The sequence below is a fragment of the Piliocolobus tephrosceles genome, chromosome 14 (assembly GCF_002776525.5).
Source record: "Piliocolobus tephrosceles isolate RC106 chromosome 14, ASM277652v3, whole genome shotgun sequence".
Classification (NCBI taxonomy): Eukaryota; Metazoa; Chordata; class Mammalia; order Primates; family Cercopithecidae; genus Piliocolobus; species Piliocolobus tephrosceles.
In genome coordinates this window covers 5,461,652-5,481,294 of record NC_045447.1, presented here as the reverse complement: position 1 = coordinate 5,481,294, position 19,643 = coordinate 5,461,652, and the positions used below count along the sequence as shown (strand labels likewise).

Here is a 19,643-nt window from a genome sequence, read left to right as displayed (position 1 = left end):
GTCTCTGTCCTCTTGCCTTTCTCTGAGAAATAAATTTAAGTGAACGGTTGAACATCGCACCTGCCAAAAATGGAGGCGTCTCCATCAGAGCTCGATTCAAATGCCAGCTACCCCGGGCTCTGTTCTGTTAAAGGTCACCTGTCATTCTCCACCCAAGGCATGGAGATTGCTTTGGAGCTCTGATTTCCGCGGCGGGGAAGGCATGTTTATCTTCCCCAACGTCACTGGCTTAGGCCGAACTGTTACCAGTTGAGTACAACCCGCTGGGCCCCTAATAAGAGCTTGGAATCCACAGGAGGGAAAGAAATTGAGATGCGCTTTCCCAGTGAAGAGTTGTAAACCTTAAAGGCAGGAAAAGAGAAGTCAGTTGGGCAGGAGGGGAAATTTCCTGGCTGTAAAGGCTCTCAGACACTACAGCAGGAAATGGAGAACAGTCATCCCTTTCTCTCCAAAGGGCATTTTACCCAGAATGCTGTGCTGAGAGCAGGGGATGGCAAAGGGACCCTGGAAACCTCTCCCTGACCTCCAGGAGTCAGCAGGAAAGTCGAACCAGCAATGCAGGCTGCACTGGGGGGCTCTTAGAAAGCTCTTAGGAAAAAATGTTAAGTGGTAAATAAACTGAGTTTCAGTATAATGCAGTGAGACTGATCGTGTCTGTTTATTTTATTTTTATTTACTTTTTTATTTTTATTACTGTCACCCATGCTGGAGTGCAGTGGCGTAATCTTGGCTCACTGCAATTTCCACCTCCCAGATTCAAGCAATTCTCCCGCCTCAGCCTCTCCAGTAACTGGAATTATCGGCGTGCACCGCCATGCCCGGCTAATTTTTGTATTTTTAGTACAGATGGGGTTTCGCCATGTTGGCCAGGCTGGTCGCGAACTACTGACCTCAAGTGATTCACCTGCCTTAGCCTCCGCCTCCCAAAGTGCTGGGATTACAGGCATGAGCCCCTGTGCTTGGCCTCATGTCTGTTTTAAACTAGCAAAATTACTCACCAAGAAAAGACCACGCAGAGCCCTTGCTATATGGCATGACCCTATCTCTTCCTCAAGATTAAGTTCCCTGATAGAACAGGCCATCTCTCCATGGCTCCCCGCAAACTTCTTCCCACCTACCCCAGGCACCATGCAATGCTCCCTCCCAATCCTTGGCTGCCTCTTGGGGACAGCAGAGCCATGCCTGTGGTCGCCTGGGCACTCTCTCTGCAGAAATTCACTGTATTTTTATACTCAGAAAAATCCATGAGGCTGCAGGCAGAGTTCAAAGGTTATGTACATTTTTTGATGTTGCTGCTTCAAAAGTAATTGCTCTTATGCTCTCAAACACAGACAACATACCTAGTAACAGGCTGTCATAAACTAAGTTTTAACCCAAGAAAGCAGCAGCACCGGCCTCTCCCGCATTTGCCCACATCATCCTCACCGCACTCCCTCTTACACAAACATTGGAAATAAGTGGTAAAATGTCAACGGTCCCCAGGCAGGAAAATAATGGGAGAACTTTCCTTTTTCCACTCCAGTTCTGAGTTTATTTACTCAGAGATTAAAATGCTACAACTCCAGGGGTGGTGGGCTGCTGGCCTATCACCACCATTACTGGTCACAACCTTGGGCTCAAGGCCCACGGGGGCACCTCCTTCTTAACTGCAGGCCGGATGACCCAGACACCACCTCCCTTCTGACCTCAAAGGATTCACAGGGCTCTCTTCCCCCAGCTTTGAAGTCATGACGAAAAACTCTTGATTCCCCTTCACAGGCAATTGACTAAGCCCCCACCAACCACTTCCCTTATCCAGCTACACTTGGGGCCAAGTTCTAGACAACCTGGGACAGCCTCTGTGCTCTGGAGCCTCCAAAATTATTTAAATTAGCCATATTAGACCCCTGGCTCCATGGAGTCTCAGACATGAATGTGATTTCATCTTTGTCTTCTTGCAAGATCGTCCCTCCTGCCCCGTGTGTCACCTGGTGGATAAGGAACTGCCTTTCTTCAACTCTGCCCCGCAAAGCCAGCCCAAGGGAAGCAGGCTGCTCAGAGGGCCAGCCACGGCCACAAAATCTTGCGACTGGTATTTTGGTGAGGAATTGGGTTGACCATACTTCTCAGAAGCTCTGATCTCTACAGAAAGGCACAAAACTCCCAATATGTGAGGAATAAATACGGTCACACAGGTGGAGCCCCTGTCGATGCCAGCTCTGTGTCCAGTGCCTCCCTGCATCGGCTCACTGAGTCTTCTCACCTGATGTCCCAAATCCCACTGTCCCTGGTTTTTAATCGAGGAAACTGAGGTGCAGAGAAGCTAAGAACTTGCCCAAGTAGAAGCAGATCAGAGATGAATTGCTTCGACTCCACACCGATGTTCCTTTGCCCCTGCTGCCTCCTCAGCTACAGACTGAGCCTGGCTCTCTGTAGCAAACTCAGATTTCAACTTTGAATCTGTTGATAACATTATCTCAGTTGTATAGAGTATTTTCCAGTTCATCATTCCCACCAATACATATTTTCCCAGCAAATATATCCATTAGCCCAGCAAATGGCAGGCAGGGCTATTACTCCATTTGATGATTAAGGAGACTTGAGGCTTAGAAAGGGTAAGTAGCTGCCTGTAGACCACTTGGCCAGTAGAGCAGCCAAGCAGGGCTGAGGGAAACAGGCTGTGAACTATCAGGAAGCTCTGGGGGCAAGGAAGGAAACTTGGGGTTCAAGAGAGATGGCTGCCAAATGTTTAAAGAAAGAGAAGAGCTCGGAAGAGGCAAGGCTGTGGGTCCCATCCCCAACACATGCCCCACTTTCTTTTTCACCCTTGTCCACAGACACTGTGGAAACAATGGCCACTTCCACCAAAGCTGCCCAATTTGAGGCAAAGATCTCAATCCCCAAATGGACCTCTGTCTCGAGGTGCGAAGGGGCACGGCAGGCCTTTGCTGCATCACTGCCCTTGAGACAAAGTCAGAATGATGTCAGGTCCTGTTGCGGTCGGCCGCATGGGAGCTCCTGTTAGGACGGGGCTTCTGTTAGGACGGGGCTCGCAGCAAACTCGTCTTTAAGAAAGAGCTTTCTTCCAAAAAGAAAAGGCACCATGGCACACACAGTCAATGATATGTATTCCAGCCCATGTCTGGTAAACTCTCGGATGATGGCAGCAAGGCAGGGTCACCCGGGTTCTATTAGCTCAATTAATGAGGAGTAAGATAAGGCTAACACCCTGCTCGTCGGGCGGCTCGGGCCCAGAGCTGCAGTAATGGAGTTATTAACCTTCGTCAGCCACTGGATTTTGCTGCTGATTCCAACTCCATTTCCTAGTTCAGGCCTCCATTAATGGGCTGTTTATTATCCATAGTCCGCATAAGGATCAGCTGCAGAAATATGAGCGCTTCCTGGAAGCACCCGTGATAATGAAAGAGAGAGAGAATGGGGCGGGCAAGAAATCCTCTCTACTTTGCATTTGAATTTTTCTTTGGTCCTACTGCCATCCTCTCAAGAAATTAGAGCATCCTTCTTACTTTGGACCACGTTAGAAATGACAAAGTCATTATCCAAGGGTTTCACTGTGTTGTCCCCCAAAAGCAACTGTCATACGGAAATAAATTACGTCAAATGAGGGAGCTCTGACATACAAACTATATGCCAATCTGGTTTTCAATTTCATAAAGTACCACCATATTCCATCATTTAAAATTTGACATAATCGAAACAAAAAAATCAAAACTGCGTTTAGCAGAATAATTTTATCAACGTTGTTAAATGCCGATTTAAAATTTCCAGTTTGCTTCAGTTTGAACTGAAAAAAATAAAAATCCACTTTTCTTGGCTCGATGCGGTCCTGAACAAAAGGGCAATTTTGTCTTTGACTATTTCGGGGTCATTCGCCCCATCTGCTACCAGAAGAACAGGCTACGTTCCCCACTTTCAACCGAATGAGAAGAACAGGCTACGTTCCCCACTTTCAGTCCAGTGAGAAGAACAGGCTACGTTCCCCACTTCCAACCCACTGAGAAGAACAGGCTACGTTCCCCACTTCCAAGCCAGTGAGAAGAACAGGCTGCGTTCCCCACTTCTAAGTCTTGTATCTTTAAAATGTCTTCCATAGATAAGGAAAGCAAGCAGGTCGCCATTAGAGAAAAACTATTTTTAAAATTATTTGTACCAACCCATAGTGAGTGGATGCAGCAAATACTCTTTGAGGATCATCCCTTCAATATTTGCCATCTTAGACTCTTCGTATTGAGGAGGAATCCAACATCACATGGGGAAGAGTCAGAGTAAATGTGTTTACACTTCTTAACATATAGACGAATCTGTAGCATCCTATTCGGGGGCTGTGTGTGCTGTATGTATGTATGTATGTATGTATTTTCAGAGAGACAAGGTCTCCTTCTCTCACCCAGGCTGCGATGCAGGGGCATGATCATAGCTCACTGCAGCCTCTGATTCCTGGGCTCTGGCAATCCTCCTACCTTGGCCTCCCAAGTTGCTGGAACTACAGGTGTGCACCACCATGCGTGGCTTAGCGTGTAATTTGTTATGTGAGAACAGGCGAGAAGACAAACTCTCTCCTACACATGTGAATGAGAGTCGGCCCTGACAGGAGGTGCTCTGGGCACTCACATGCAGGGCAGGTCATAGCATCCACAGTATCCGTACAGCTCTTTCAAGCTATCAACCACATGCACACATCCTCCATCCACTCTCCAGAGCAGCAGTGCTGTGAGGTTAAAAGAGTAGAGATTATTGCTCCATTTAACAGATAAGGAAATTGAGGTTAAATGTGTCTTCTTCAAACCAGCTAGCCAACAGGGAGGGATAAATGCAATCCCATTGCATAAAGGATAGAATGTAACAGTTCAGAGCAAAGAGCTGGGTTCAGGGCTGGCCCCTTCCATGGATCTTACCTGGCTGTGTGGCCTGGGGCAAGGACATGGCTTCTCTAAAGCCGGCAGCCTTTCACCTGAGCAAACCTCCTTTACTGGGCTGTTGAATGGACGGAATCACATAGGAAACAACTGCATAATTAGCACTCAGTAAAGACCAGATATCATCATTATTACTCTTGTTGTTAAGATAATGATGATTATGAAGCAGGAGGGGGCAGGAGAGAGAAGGAGGAAGGTAAGGAAAGAAGTGTCCTCAATGGATGTGATCTGGGAACAAAGTGGGAGGGGCTGCTTCATGGCAGTCAGAGAAAAAAGGAGAATGAACTGAAAGATGAAGAAGGAGAAAGAGAAAGGCAGACAGGAAGTCGAGAAAGGCAGAGCAGAGATGCCCTGTGCAAAGCCATAGCAGTTTTGCCCTTGGTAATCGAAAAAGAAAGCTTCCAGACTCGAGGGGACAGGCTTGGCCCCGGCAGGCTGCACGGGGTGCGGAAGTGTCAGCCCCTTGTGCCTGGCGGTGGGTGTCTGGCAGCCTCCCTCCCCTCGGCAGCTCTGTTCTCTCCGGCTTTCTGGAGGAAATGTCTCTGTGTGGATGGTCTGTTTAGCAAAAGCCAACAACGACAACTACAAACCCGGCACCAATGGGGAGCCATGTGCAATGAGAAGAGACCTGTCACTGCCTTTCGGGGGACAACTGAACCTCTGTGGGCCCCTCTGGATGCGGGACACACATACCCATCTTATTTAAACAACAATAATACATAAAAATTCAGAAACCACCACATCCTCAAAGGAACCTATAGAGCAGTTTCCGGTTTGCACAAAATGACCTGGCACCCAAATGAGTTAATCAGAAATATCATTCTTGGGTGGTTTCCTGAGAGTCCTAAAATGTAGTCCAATGAATAGAGAAAAAGATACTCCAGAAAACACCACCAAGATTACAACTCCCTGCTACCATTTTGCTGAATTTCATTGCCACTGACTCATTTAGGTCCCTCCTTTTACACCTTTTTCCAGGGATTTCTGAGATAGCATGACCAAGACCTTGTGGGGGAGGGTTAAGGTCACAGCTTGCCCTGCCCCCTCCCTGCTTGCAGCACAGGGGGGAAAAAGAGGATGCAAAAAAACAGTGGGTTTCATACACGGCAAACTTCCCAACATCAATCAGAATCCTATACTCTTTCTCTGTAGTAAGCATTAATTTTAAAAGAAAATCCTGTGCTACAAACTTGCCGCATGAAATGAATTATTTTACAGCCAGGCAGAGGGCAGGTTTCTGGATGCAGCCATGAACACAGTTCTTTCTTTGTTTCTTTCTTCTCTCTTTCATCCTTTTTTTTTTTTTTTTTTTTTTTTACTATTATTATTACGTTTTAACAAACTTTATAGCCCATTTTATTTGTTCTCAAATAACTTTTTCTCTTTCTTTTCGACAGATCAATTACTTGGTTTGTTTCCCTTACTGTATGATGTTGGAATCAAGAGATTGATACTGCTCAGTGGAATATAATTTAGTATTATGTGCCACGGGTTTATGAGGTAGGAGTCAGACAAAACATTGCATTTGAACACTATCCATTTATTAGCTCTAAGAAGAGATTTATATTTGACAAGGAGACAATAACTTTGTTTTCTGATAAGCCAAAGAGGTCTATTTTTGTGTCCAATACGCGGAGTAGCTTACCCTTCCCCAATAACTCTATTTACTAGTGTGAATATATTTTAATAATAAAATTGATATATATGTAAATTTATTTTAATCTAATTTCATCGACCCTTCCTTAAAAAAAGAGCCTTTGTAGATTGTTTTCATATCTGAATTATAGATTTCTGTATCGTATTCCCAGATTGATTTCTAGGCTATAATTCTGTCAAGATTTCCTCCTGGTGTCAAAAACAGCAATACCACAGCTAGAGTGTTTTATAATTGGCATCACAGCCAAACCAGAATTACAGTCCTGATAGTCATCCCGGTGCTAGGTGGATTCATTTTAGAATATTTCTCTTTCTTAGCCTGTATCTGAACTTGAAGGTTTATGGCTAAAATTACTTTCTGAGTTAATCATAAAAATGTTTAATTGAAAGCTAAGGTGCTGGAAACGGAAGGGACAGAGATGAGAAAGGAGGAAGGAAAATGCACCCTCAATGACTACAAAAGGATGATTAACAGCAGCATATGATTAAATCTACATTGTAAATAAAGATTTTTTCTTCCTACCTGTCCTTCGCCCTAGGGTCAAATAAATTAAATTGGCATTATTTACTTAATCTTTAGAACGTGATTTTCACTCCGTGGTGAACGGAGGAGGGTTTCCTTGCACCCCTGCCCTAAATCAAATGGTTCTTGACTATTCCTCCTTGTGTGCTTTTGAGCACTGTGCCCTCCCCTGTGTTGGTCCTGTAGTACTGGTGCTTGGGCTTGGTAAGTAAAACAGTCCTTTTTCCCTTCAGGCTTCAGAAAGCCAACACTAGATTCTCTCCCCTGACCTGTTAATGACACCCTGCCCCTGCCTTCTTTAAAGTGATTGTTGTGCATTTTCCCCAGTGCCTTTCATCCTCAGGTAGCTGATGAGCTCACAAAGAAGCTATGTGACTCACGCCTATAATCCCAGCACTTTGGGAGCCCAAGGCGGGTGGATCACTTGAGGTCAGGAGTTGGACACCAGCCTGACCAATGTCAGATGGTGAAACCCCGTCTCTACTAAAAATACAAAATTAGCTGGGCGTGGTGGCACGCGCCTGTAACCCCAGCTACTTGGGAGGCTGAGGCAGGAGAATCACTTGAATCTGGAAGGCGGAGGTTGCAGTGAGCCAAGATTGTGCCATTGCACTCCAGCCTGGGCAACAAGAGCAAAATTCCATCTCAAAAAAAAAAAAAAAAAAAAAAAGCAGCAGCAGCCATGCAGCTGGTGCTGTGACATTAACCATGTCTGTGGCATTAACTATGTTAGGAAGAACAGAGGGTGGACACTTAGCCTTTGGGTACTTGGTCCCTGGAATTTCACAGGAATGATGGTAGTAAAACAGGATGCTTAGGTTAAGACTGTCAGATCCCTGCTGCCCTGGGCCTAAACAGAGGTTTCAGTCTTCCAATGGGAAGCTCTGTAGCCCAAACTCTAGGGATATAATTCAGAGTTGAGGAGATTCTAACTGTGGGAAAGGCAGAATAATGCCTGCCCCCAACTCCAAGATGTTCACCTCCTAATTCCCAGATTCTGTGAATAGGTTATCGTACAAGGAACAAGAAACTTTGCAAACTGGATTCAGTTAAGGACTGTGTTGATATGGTAAGATTATCTCAGGTTGTCTGGGTGGGCCCAATCTAATCACATAGCTCCTTAAAATCTAAGACCCTTTCCCGGCTCTGGTCTCAGGGAGACAAGAGTACAGAGGAAGGGTTGGAGTTGCACTATGGCCTCTGAAGATGGTGGGAGGGGCCGTGAGCCAAGGAGTGTGGGCAGCCTCTAGAAGGTGGAAGAGGCGAGGAAACGGATTCTGCCCTAGAGCCTCCAGGAAGGAATGCAGCCCTGACAGTGCCATGATTTTTAGCACTACAGAATTTGAAGACAATAAATTTGTGTTGTTTTAAGCCACTAAGTTTGTGGTAATTTATTATGGCAATATAGGTAACTAATATGCCAACTAATATTGTTAGACAAACAACCAGCCTATTCAAAGGTAAAGGATTTGCAAAATATATCCATCTTGGGACCCAGTTACAGGTGCTGCCAAAAAATGGAAGGAAAGGGGCATAAAAGTTAAAAAAAAAAAAAAAAAAAGAGAGAGAGAGAGACAATGAATAGCCATTAGAAAACAAATTACTCCAGGAAATATAAGAACATTTTAGATAAAACCTTACCAGAATGTTCTAAATAATTTAAAGTGAATGGGCTCCATGATACAGGAAATGAAAGAAAAGATGATGAGATTTTTTAAAAGGAGATACAAAGAAAGCTGACAAAATGAAGGAAAAATACCTAAGGGAAAAGTAAAAGCATTATGGAAACAAAAAATCAAATGAAAAGCAGCAATAAACAAACACAGCAGAGAACAATCAGTTACCATGAAGGTCAGAGTCAAGAAAATAATACCCAAAGAGTAAGATAAAAGCCACCAGCAGAAAATCCAAATTATGAAAAGCTGATGACAAATATCTTACACACACATAATTGGTCTTACTGAAGAAGAAAACCAAGCAAATGAACCTGAAAAATATTAATATATCCACTAGAAGAAAACTCTCCTGAAACACCGTAAGTGAAAGGGTTCCTAATGTCCAGAGAAAAGTAATAAGGAGACCCAAGACTGAGCTATGGCCTAGTGATTGTAAGTGAACTTAAAGAGAAGTGGGTAGGGAACACAGACAGGCAGAGAGAGACAGAGAGATCTCATGAACACCCAGGCAAAAGAAACACATGTATAGGCCAGGCGCGGTGGCTCATGCCTGTAATCCCAGCACTTTGGGAGGTTGAGGCGGGTGTATCACCTGAGGTCAGGAGTTCAAGACCAGCCTGGTCAACATGGTGAAACCCTGTCTCTACTAAAAATACAAAAATTAGCTGTGCATGGTGGCACACATCTGTAATCCCAGCTACTCAGGAGGCAGAGGCAGGAGAATCACTTGAAGCCAGGAGGGGAAGGTTGCAGTGAGCTGAGATTGTGCCACTCCAGCCTGGGTAACAGAGTGAGACAGACAGACAGACAGAAACAAAGAAAGAAAGGAAGGAAGGGAGGGAGGGAGGGAGGGAGGGAGGGAAGGAAGGAAGGAAGAAAGGAAGAATGGAGGGAGGGAGGGAGGGAGGGAAGGAAGGAAGGAAGGAAGGAAGGAAGGAAGGAAGGAAGGAAGGAAGGACGGACGGACAAGACAGACATCTGGCAACATGTCAGAGTCTATGTAGAAGGGATTTGGAACACGGAGGGCCGGGGAGGAGTTTGAGGGGAGAAAGAAAGAAATATGATCAAAGAATTCTTTGCCAGATGTTGTTTACAAGTAAAAATAACGGAGAGACATTCTCAAATATTCAAGAATTCAGGAAGTTTGGTATCTATGTACCCTTGCTGAAAATGACTCAGAGACATAATCCATTCAAATGAAAGGCAAAATCAAAATTAATAAATGAAGATGTTGAAATATATAAACAGCTGGTGTTGAAATCTAAATCCAGTTTTAGAGAGAATAAAAACTTTATAAGTATAGCAATTATAGTTAAAAACAGAATTGTTATATTTCTAGAAAGAAAAGTTTAATCAATACTGATTAAAAACAATAATCTGTGTATAATAGACTGGCACAGAAAAATTTCAGGATATATCTGTCCCTGGCTCCCCCAAAATGGAGAATGGCTGGAGAAGGGGGATGAGGAGGCAGTACATGTGGGATCCTTTTTTTTTTTTTTGAGACAGAGTCTTGCTCTGTGCCCCAGGCTGGAGTGCAGTGGCGCGATCTCAGCTCACTGCAAGCTCCGCCCCGCCGGGTTCACGCCATTCTCCTGCCTCAGCCTCCTGAATAGCTGGGACTACAGGCGCCCGCCACCACGCCCGGCTAATTTTCTTGTATTTTTAGTAGAGACAGGGTTTCACCGTGTTAGCCAGGATGGTCTTGATCTCCTGACCCTGTGATCCGCCCGCCTCAGCCTCCCAAAGTGCTGGGATTACAGGCTTGAGCCACCGTGCCCGGCCGTGGGATCCTTTCTTGACATCGTTTTTTTGTTTGTTTGTTTGTTTTGTTTTTGTTTTTGTTTTTTGAGACAGAGTCTTGCTCTGTCGCACAGGCTGGAGTGCAGTGGCACAATCTCGGCTCACTGTAACCTCTGCCTCCTGGGTTCAAGCAGTTCCCTGCCTCAGCCTCCTGAGTAGCTGGGACTACAGGCGCCCGCCACCATGCCCAGCTAATTTTTGTATTTTCAGTAGAGACGGGGTTTCACCATATTGTCCAGGCTGGTCTTGAACTCTGGACCTTGTGATCCACCCACCTCGGCCTCCCAAAGGCATGAGCCACCACGCCCAGCCGACAGCTTTCATATGAAGGGGTCAAGATATTCTGCTGCATTTCAAAATCAACAAACTGAGAAATAAGGTTTAATCAAGTCATGTTGAAGAGACTATTAGAACTACAAACAGATATCTCCTAAATTAATGGAAGTGGGGCAGGTAAGAAGCTAACAATAACAAGAACAAAACTCAAAACACATCCCATAAAGAAAAGATGGAAAACAAAGGAAACCATAATGAAGCACAAAATAAAGTAAGAAAAGCAAAAATAAGTGGGATAGACTCAACTATTCAAGGAAAAAGACATTCAGATTGAAGAAAAAATATCAAACCCAAATTCATTCTGTCCACAGTGAAGACTACGTCTACGGGCTCCACCCATGCAACCAGAGCTTCCACATAGCTTTTTAGTAGTGTCATCAACAAAAAATAAGAGAAGCAAAATAGCTGAAAGTAAAACTTAGGAACATGCAAATGTAACAAAGAAATCACAGCTTCGATTCCAGATAAAAATGGCTTTTTGAAAACCGCACCAGATTTTGTTTCTTCCCCAAATCCCACAGAAAAATGACAGGAAAGGCACTTTGAAAAACTAACCCACAAGCACAGAAAGAACAGGGAAGAGGAAGGCAGTCAGACAAAGGACTTTCCTTTTTCGATGCTGGAAAGCAGACTTGGACCACAGGCAACGAGCTGAGGCGGCCTCAGAAAGCCAAATCCTAAATCGGTAATAGGAAAACTGAGAATCAACCTCATCTTCCCCAGAAAATCCTCAAAAGGCTCATGCACAGGTGCCACCTGGGAGCTGGTGGCTAAAATAAGGGGGCTTCGTTGAAATTTGTTTGAGAAGAGAGTGAGTCCCAGATCCTTTCCTCACTCCACCCAGTTGAGTGAATGTCTCTCCTCCACTTGGGAAGAAATGAAACATTTATTCTCTAGAGAGGATAAAATACAGGCTCTTTGGGCTGAAGAATGCCAAGCACAGCTGAGAACCTGAGTCTATGGCAAACACAAGGGAATTAGGTAAAAGTATGCAAACTGCATGCAGTATGTGAGACCCCTCCCCTGCCCTTCCCACTGTCCTGCTTCTCCCCTGGACCCCCAGAGGGGGTCCTGGCAGAAGGCCTTTAACCCTCCAGCAGGAGACTGCATGAGTCCTCTCTGGGGAATCTGAGCAGCCCAGAGGAAAAGACCTAAAGATGTTGACACTTGGTGGGAGGGTTCTGCACAAATGGCCCAATTTTATCACCCCAATGATATCACCCTACAGTGAAGACTAAGCCTGTGGGCTCTATCCATGCACTCAGAGCTTCCAAATCGCCTTTTCAGTCTCCCATTCTTAGACATGAGCAAACAACCAAGGGTAATCCAACATCTAAGGGTAAAAAAAGACTCTGCTGAGAAAGAATAAGACCAAGACAAACAAAAATTCTATAGAAACTGATTATGCAGAAAAGAAGAGGAAAAAAGCCTATATCCCCATCCTCCCAACAAAATCAAATATGTTATTAACATTTTTAAGAGATAAAAAATCCACAAAACAAGATCAAGAAACTATAAAAGGAATATTCAGAAAACAAAAAGCTCTTGAATATTACAGAAATAAACAAACCCAAGAGCAGAAATTAGAATTCAATAAAAATGTTGGAAGAGAGAGTTGAGGAAATCTCCTAGAAAGTAGAGCCAAACAAAACAAAAAGCAGTAGCTGATCACACACACACACACATACACACAAAATACAAGGGAAAAAAGATATTTTTACAACATTTAGAAGGCCAGTCCTGAAGATCCAATGCCCAAATAACAGGAGTTACAGAGAGAATAGAAAAAAGGGGAAAAAATCATTAACAAAATAATTCAAGAAAATGTCCCAGGACTGAAGGACACAGGTTTCAAGATTAATTTCTGGTACAGCGGAGTAAATCTGACCTATACCGAGGATATAATGAAATTTCACTGTGAAATTTCAGAACCCTGGAGACAAAGGAAAGAGCCTACAAACTTCCACAGAAAGAAAAAAGTCACATATAAAGGATCAGGATCAGATCAGCATTGGACCTCTTAGTAACACCGGAGATTCAAAATTCAACGGGAAAATCATTTCCAGCCTATAATTTCTCACCCAGTCAATCTATCCAACAAGTATGAAGATAGAATAGACACTTTCAGATAGAATAGTAGGGCCCCTCAAAATTTACCTCCCATACACTGTTTCTCAGGAAGTTACTGATAGATGTGTTCAACCAAAACAAGGTAGTAAACCAAGAAAAAGGAAGCCATGTGATATAGAAATAAAATATCTAACATGGGAGAGGGGTAAAGAGAATCTTCAGTGTAGTAGTGAATGATAATCCCAAAATGATTGTTGTGTACAGGCATAAACGGTGACTTCTTCAATTTAGAACACATGTGTTGCCGATATAACAGCCTACTGCTTTTAAACCATCTTTTTAACTTAAGAAGCAACTACAGGTTATGCTTTGTCAAATCAAGGGGGTATATAAAATGAAGATGTGTGACTTAGGAAACAGAGACTCCAACTCAAAAGAAAGCCAAGGGGAATTCCTCTGATTATAGTAAAGAAAAACCCTTGATGATCAACTATGCAGTAAGCCTAGAAAAAAACCAGTCCAAACAGGAGAGGAATGGGAGTGACCAAGAAGAAAAAACAATCTGAAACTGATAGATTACACAATATGATGGACTTTGTGGGAAATTGTTCTGAAAGGCTATTATGAGATGTGGAAATAATTTACTAATAGATACAAAGAAAACTAGACAAGTGAAAAAGCGAGATGATTATTAACTTCAGGAAAATCAAAAAGAAAGGAAAGGCAAAACAACAACAAAAGCTAACACCTTCCAGCTGAGTTAGATGCCTTAAAGCAGGTTTCCTGGAAAAACCACACAACTGTATGCTTATATCTCATTGGCCAGAATTTAGTGTTGTGGCTCCATATAGCTGTAAAGAAGACTGGAAAGTGGGATCTTTTATTTTCAGACACCAATGTACTCTTCGGAAAATTGATCTTTTGTTATTGAGGAGAAAAGTTAGACCAAATGTTGGGGTAGATAATTAGCTGTCTGTCACTGACGGTCACTTTCATCAAGAATACATTTCACAACGAACACATAGCTGACAGAAACCTTTATGCACTAAATAACATAGCACCAAAACACATAAGGCAAAAACTGTAGGAAACACAATAAAAATTAATGGCATAAGATATTCAAATTATGTTAATATATTTAAAGATAGGGAAAGGGATGATTTTCTAGGAAGAGATCAATTCCACAAGAAAAGAGAGAAATCTGAATTGACCAAACACCATGAACAAAATCAATCAAATTGTTAACAAGCTACCTCTGCCCCATAAGTGCCAGATCCTAAAAACAGTTACTGCTGGAGTTTTAAAAACTCTCTCAGATATGGAGAAAGAAAGAAAATCTATGAAACTTTCACATTACTGATACTAAAGCCTAACAAAGCACAAGAATGTGGAAAAATTCTAATCCATCCTATATATGCATATTAATGCAAAAAAACTAAATAAAAATGTAGCCAATACAATCCAACAGCATGTTGATTTCCTTGTGCTGCCATTATCATGTTATGACAAACTTAGCTGCTTAAAGATACTCAAATTTGGGCTGGGTGCGGTGGCTCACACCTGTAATCCCAGAACTTTGGGAGGCCAAGGTGGGCAGATCACAAGGTCAGGAGATCAAGACCATCCTGGCTAACATGGTGAAATTCCATCTCTACTAAAATCACAAAAAATTAGCTGGGCATGGTGGTGGGTGCCTGTAGTCCCAGCTACTCAGGAGGCTGAGGCAGGAGAATGGCGTGAACCTGGGAGGCAGAGCTTGCAGTGAGCCAAGATCGTACCACTGCACTCCAGCCTGGGAGACAGGGCGGGACTCCATCTCAAAAAAAAAAAAAAGATACTCATATTTGGCTAGGTGTGGTGGCTCACGCCTGTAATCTCAGTGCTTTGGGAGGCTGACGCAGGTGGACCACCTGAGGTCAGGAGTTCAAGACCAGCCTGGCCAACATGGTGAAACCTGTCTCTAATAAAAATACAAAAATTAGCCATGCATGGTGGCACACACTTGTAATCCCAGCTACTCAGGAGGAGGAGGCAGGAGAATCGCTTGAACCTGGGAGGCAGAGGTTGCAGTGAACAGAGATCATGCCACTGCACCCCAGCCTGGGTGACAGAGTGATACTCGTCAAAAAAGGAAGGAAGGAAGGAAGGAAGGAAGGAAGGAAGGAAGGAAGGAAGGAAGGAAGGAAGGAAAGAAGAAAGGAAGGAAGGAAGGAAGGAAGGAAGGAAGGAAAGAAAGAAAGAAAGAAAGAAAGAAAGAAAGAAAGAAAGAAAGAAAGAAAGAAAGAAAGAAAGAAAAGAAAAGAAAAGAGAAAAGAAAAGAAAAGAAGATAATCAAATGTATTATCTCACAGTTTCTGTAGGTCAGGAATCTGGTATGAGTCTAACTGGACTTAGGTCAAGGTATCAGCCAGAGCTGTAGTTCTCACCTGGGGCTCACTGTTTGTTGGTCGAATTCATTTCTTCTCACATTTTCCATGGCCTCCATCTTTGAGCCACCAATGCTATGTCATGCTTAGAAATCTCTCTGACTTCCTCTTCTGCCCTCAGTCGGGAGGGAACTCTGCTTTTAAGGGTTCATGTTATTCTGGGCCCACCCAGATAGTCCAGGTTGACCTTTCTATTTTAAGGGCAACTGATTAGTAATCTTAAGTGTATATGAAAAGTCCCTTTTGTCATATAATATACATTCAGAGGCATGACAGCAGCGGGGTAAAGGTCATAAGGGTCAAAATTCTATGTGCCACAAGCAGTAGAATAATATACCATGAAAGAACAATATGCCATGACCAAACCAGTTATTATAGGAACAAAAGATTGGCTTACTATTATTAATATAATTAATAATATCAATATGTCAAAAAGAGAAAAAACAATTTTAAAGGACGCTGAAAAGCTCTTGATAAAATTCAACAGTAACAAAGATTTTGAATCACGGAGCTATACTTTAACTTCATACGAATTGTATGCACTTCAAACCAAAAGCCAGTAGCACCTCAATGTCAGCAGTACCAGGACAGCCCTTATGGTCAGGAAAAACCACCCTGTCGATCATGACACCCTGTTCTGAAAGTACTGCCCAACAAGAGTAAAATGAAAAGTATAAATATTGAAAAGGAAGAGGCAAAAGGATGAGTATTTGTAGATGACATGATCATCTACCTGAAAAACCCAAGAGAATCAACTGAAAAACTATCCAAAACAGTAGGAGGGTTTGAGAAGGTGGCTGGAGTATAAAATAAGTAAGCCAAAATCAATGTCTTTTCTACACTCTTGAAAACCCCACTTAGAAAATACAGAATGAAAAGATCTTACTATATTATCAATAAGAAGAACAAGAGATAATATACCTAGAAATAAAATAAAAAATGCGAGACCCAAGGAAGTGTTGATATTTTCACTAGAAGCAAAGACAGGATATAGCCATGTCAAACTGTAACGGGTTATATTAGTCCATTTCACACTGCCATAAAGAACTACTTGAGATTAGGTAATTTATAAAGGAAAGAGGTTTAACTGATTCACAGTTCCACATGGCTGGGGAGGCCTCAGGAAACTTACAGTCATGGCAGAAGGTAAAGGGGAAGCAAGGCACATCTTACATGGCAGCAGGAGAGAGAAAACAAATGGGGAGGTGCCACACTTTAAAACCATCAGATCTCATGAGAACTCATTCACTATCAAGAGAACAGCATGGGGGAAACCGCCCCCATGATCCAAACACCTCCCACCAGGTCCGTCCTTAACATGTGGGGATTATAGTTCAAGACGAGATTTGGGTGGGAACCCAGAGCCAAATCATATCACAGATCAATTTGAAAATCTAAGGCAATTCCAGCTAAAATTTCAATGGCAGTTTCTTTTTGCACATGATAAAATCATTATAGTGTTCAGTTGGAATAATAAATATATAAAATAGACAATAAAGATTAATGAGAGGGCCTTGTCCTGCACTGACTCTTGAAATATAATATATGACAAAAGTAAAGCAGTTAAACAGAGTGGTACCACTGCAGAAGTAGACACTCAGACAAGAGAAACTTCAGACACAGGCCCAGTATATTGAGAGACTAAACACACAGTTTGATGATGGTCAGACCATATGTAAAAACAGAACTGGAACCCACAACCTGCGGCAACCTGCCCAGGGAGTCAGACCACAATCTCTGCAGCAATCAGCCCCAAAGGGCCAGGACTTGATCAGGAATTGAGAGCTTCCCTCATTTTTGCCACCATTTGCAAGGTAGGACCAACCAGAGAAAGCCAAATATGTTCCCTTAACCCGTCACATAGGAGGCCCCACCTCTAGTTAGCCCACCCAGCTTCCCCAAGCCAACAGCCTCCAATTGGGGCACAGTAGAACCGAAGCCTTTCCCAGCTTCCACTAGAATGCTGTCACCTCTGCTGCCTGTCTGTGAGTCTCTGCCAAAACGCCAAGCAATGGTGGCTGACCCCTTGCTATTGCAAGCTCAGACTAAATAGCCTTTGCTTTCACTTGGGTGGGCTTCATTGCTCTCCACAATATATATAATTGTGATGAGCTCTCAAGTTCAAGCTAGTAGAGGGAAGACAGAACATCCAATGATAGTCAACAGTCCGAACAAATGGTTAACCATTTGGGAAAAAAAAAAAAAGGCGATTCATACTGCCTACTCACATCAAAATAAATATCAGTTGCATCAAAGATTTAAATGTAAAAATGAAACCGTAAAAATAGTAAAAGAAAACATCAGTTGATTTGTATAACAATTTCCCAAAGAAGGCAAGACTGATATTTATTACTGTTTTACAGATGAGGGTCCAGCAAGGAGAGTGAAAGCCAGTATTTGAACCCAAGCCTGACTCCTAGTCCACCGGGCAGATGGGGTGAGTGGGAATGGGGGTGAGCAGGAGACATTCCACTTCAGGAACACGTGAAGGCTTGTGTAACCTGGACCCCTTCAGCTGAGCCCTGGAGGGGGGGTGCCCAGGGGCTTGGCCAGGGCTGTGGGCTTGGCTGAGGCCACTCACCTGTTGGGATTGTAGCCCAGGCTCTTCAGCAGGTGTGCCTGGTCCAGGTCCCGCGGGACGCCGTGCAGCACCCAGCCTTTCTGGATGCAGTCCTGCTGGTCCAGACGCTGGCTCAGCACTTTCATGAGGAGGCCGTCAGGAACTGCAGAGAAGGGGGACAAGTGAGCACCCTGCTGGCCTGTAGCCCATGGGTCCTGGGCTTCCTGACCTTACTTGACCATAGACTGAGCTGCTGAAGAAGTGGGTCTAGGTGGAGCCACTTGGACAAGGCTATCAGTGCCTATTTCCCAGGTCCCTCCTCGGTCCCCAGCAACAGGGCTGCGTGAGACAGGAAATGCGCTGGCTGACCTTGACCTCAGTCTTTCCCTTTCCTGGACAAGACACCATCCCCACCTGCAACCCAGTGAGATGTGAGCAGCTGTCCCCCTGTCTTAGTCCGTTTGGGCTGCTACAGCACAATCCCATAAACTGGGTGCCGGGGAAGTCTAAGATCAAGTCAGATTCAGCGCCTGGAAAGGGCCTATTTTCTGGTTCACAGGTGGTGTCTTCTTGCTTCATCCTCACCTGGTGGAAGAGGTGAGGAGTCTCTCTGGGTCTCCCTTACACGAGCACTAATCCCATCCACAAGGGCCCCGCCCTGTGACCTCACCACCTCCCAAAGGTCCCACCTAAACCATTGTCTTGGGGATTACATTTTAGCATATGAATTTGGGGAGGACACACTCAGACCACAGCACCCACTATGGGCCCGGTTTTTACAGCAAACACTTTTCCTGGAAGCACACCAGCCCCAGCTGCAGTTTCAGTTTTCCTCAAATGGGATCATGCCAGTGCCCCCAAAGCTCTCTGCTTGTCTGTGATGCACTAGCAACCTCCACTCCTCTCTTTCCCCAAATTCTCCAATTTTCCCCTCCTTGATGCTTAGAATGAAGTCTCTCCCAAGAATCACAGAACTAGTTATAACCAAAGACTGAAATAAAGTCCTATGGAGAATGAGATATTGAGAAGCCTCTTGTTTACATTGCGGCAATTGACATTTTCCTGAAATTCATACCTCTCTTCCCAGACTCATTAAATGTCCTATGTTGCTAATGTACTGCGTTCTAGCAATTTGCACTGCGTTTCCTGCAATTTGCACTCATTTTTCCAGAAATACTTGGTAAATATTACCATTGTTTGCTATGACTGTGGCCCCGACTGGAACTGGTTCCTAGGGTTGTGGTGGCAGTGAGTTTGGTGGTTTCTCTGGAAGCTGTCTGGTTACCCTCCTACCGACTGCCCACGGGTCTGGCAAGAGGGCCTGAAGCACACATTTGAAACCTTCCAAAGGGCCCCCCAGGCTGACAGCCAGGTGAACACGGAAGGAAGAGATGCAGAAAAATCACTACCGGCCGTTTTCCCCTGTGGCCGGGACTTGCTGGGTTACTGCCCTTGTCACCAAAAAACCATAAACCTAATTCTAAGCGATCTGCATTTCCCTGAATGTGTTCTCTCTCAAGTCCTTCATCCTTTCTTCCCCAGTCCCCAGGAAAGAGCAGAAAAGGGTTTTGCTTTCACGAGAACATCTGGCTAACTAGCATGAATGAGAAGTCACTTCAGCGAATCCCACCCCTTCCCCTGCTTCACACCTGCGGTGGCCCCCCAGTGCTCTGAGGA

At 44.0% G+C, this 19,643-nt stretch overlaps 1 protein-coding gene across 6 annotated transcripts in view; it reads right to left on the bottom strand.

The window, feature by feature from the left end:
* The window catches only part of AK8 (adenylate kinase 8), a 160,628-nt gene that overhangs the window by 52,677 nt on the left and 88,308 nt on the right, over positions 1 to 19,643 (bottom strand). For all 6 annotated transcript variants that reach the window (XM_031934095.1, XM_031934093.1, XM_023189000.2 and 3 more), the window contains one exon: positions 17,988 to 18,129. In XM_031934095.1, coding sequence (XP_031789955.1) covers positions 17,988 to 18,129 — 142 coding nt within the window. The remainder of the gene's footprint in view (positions 1 to 17,987; positions 18,130 to 19,643) is intronic.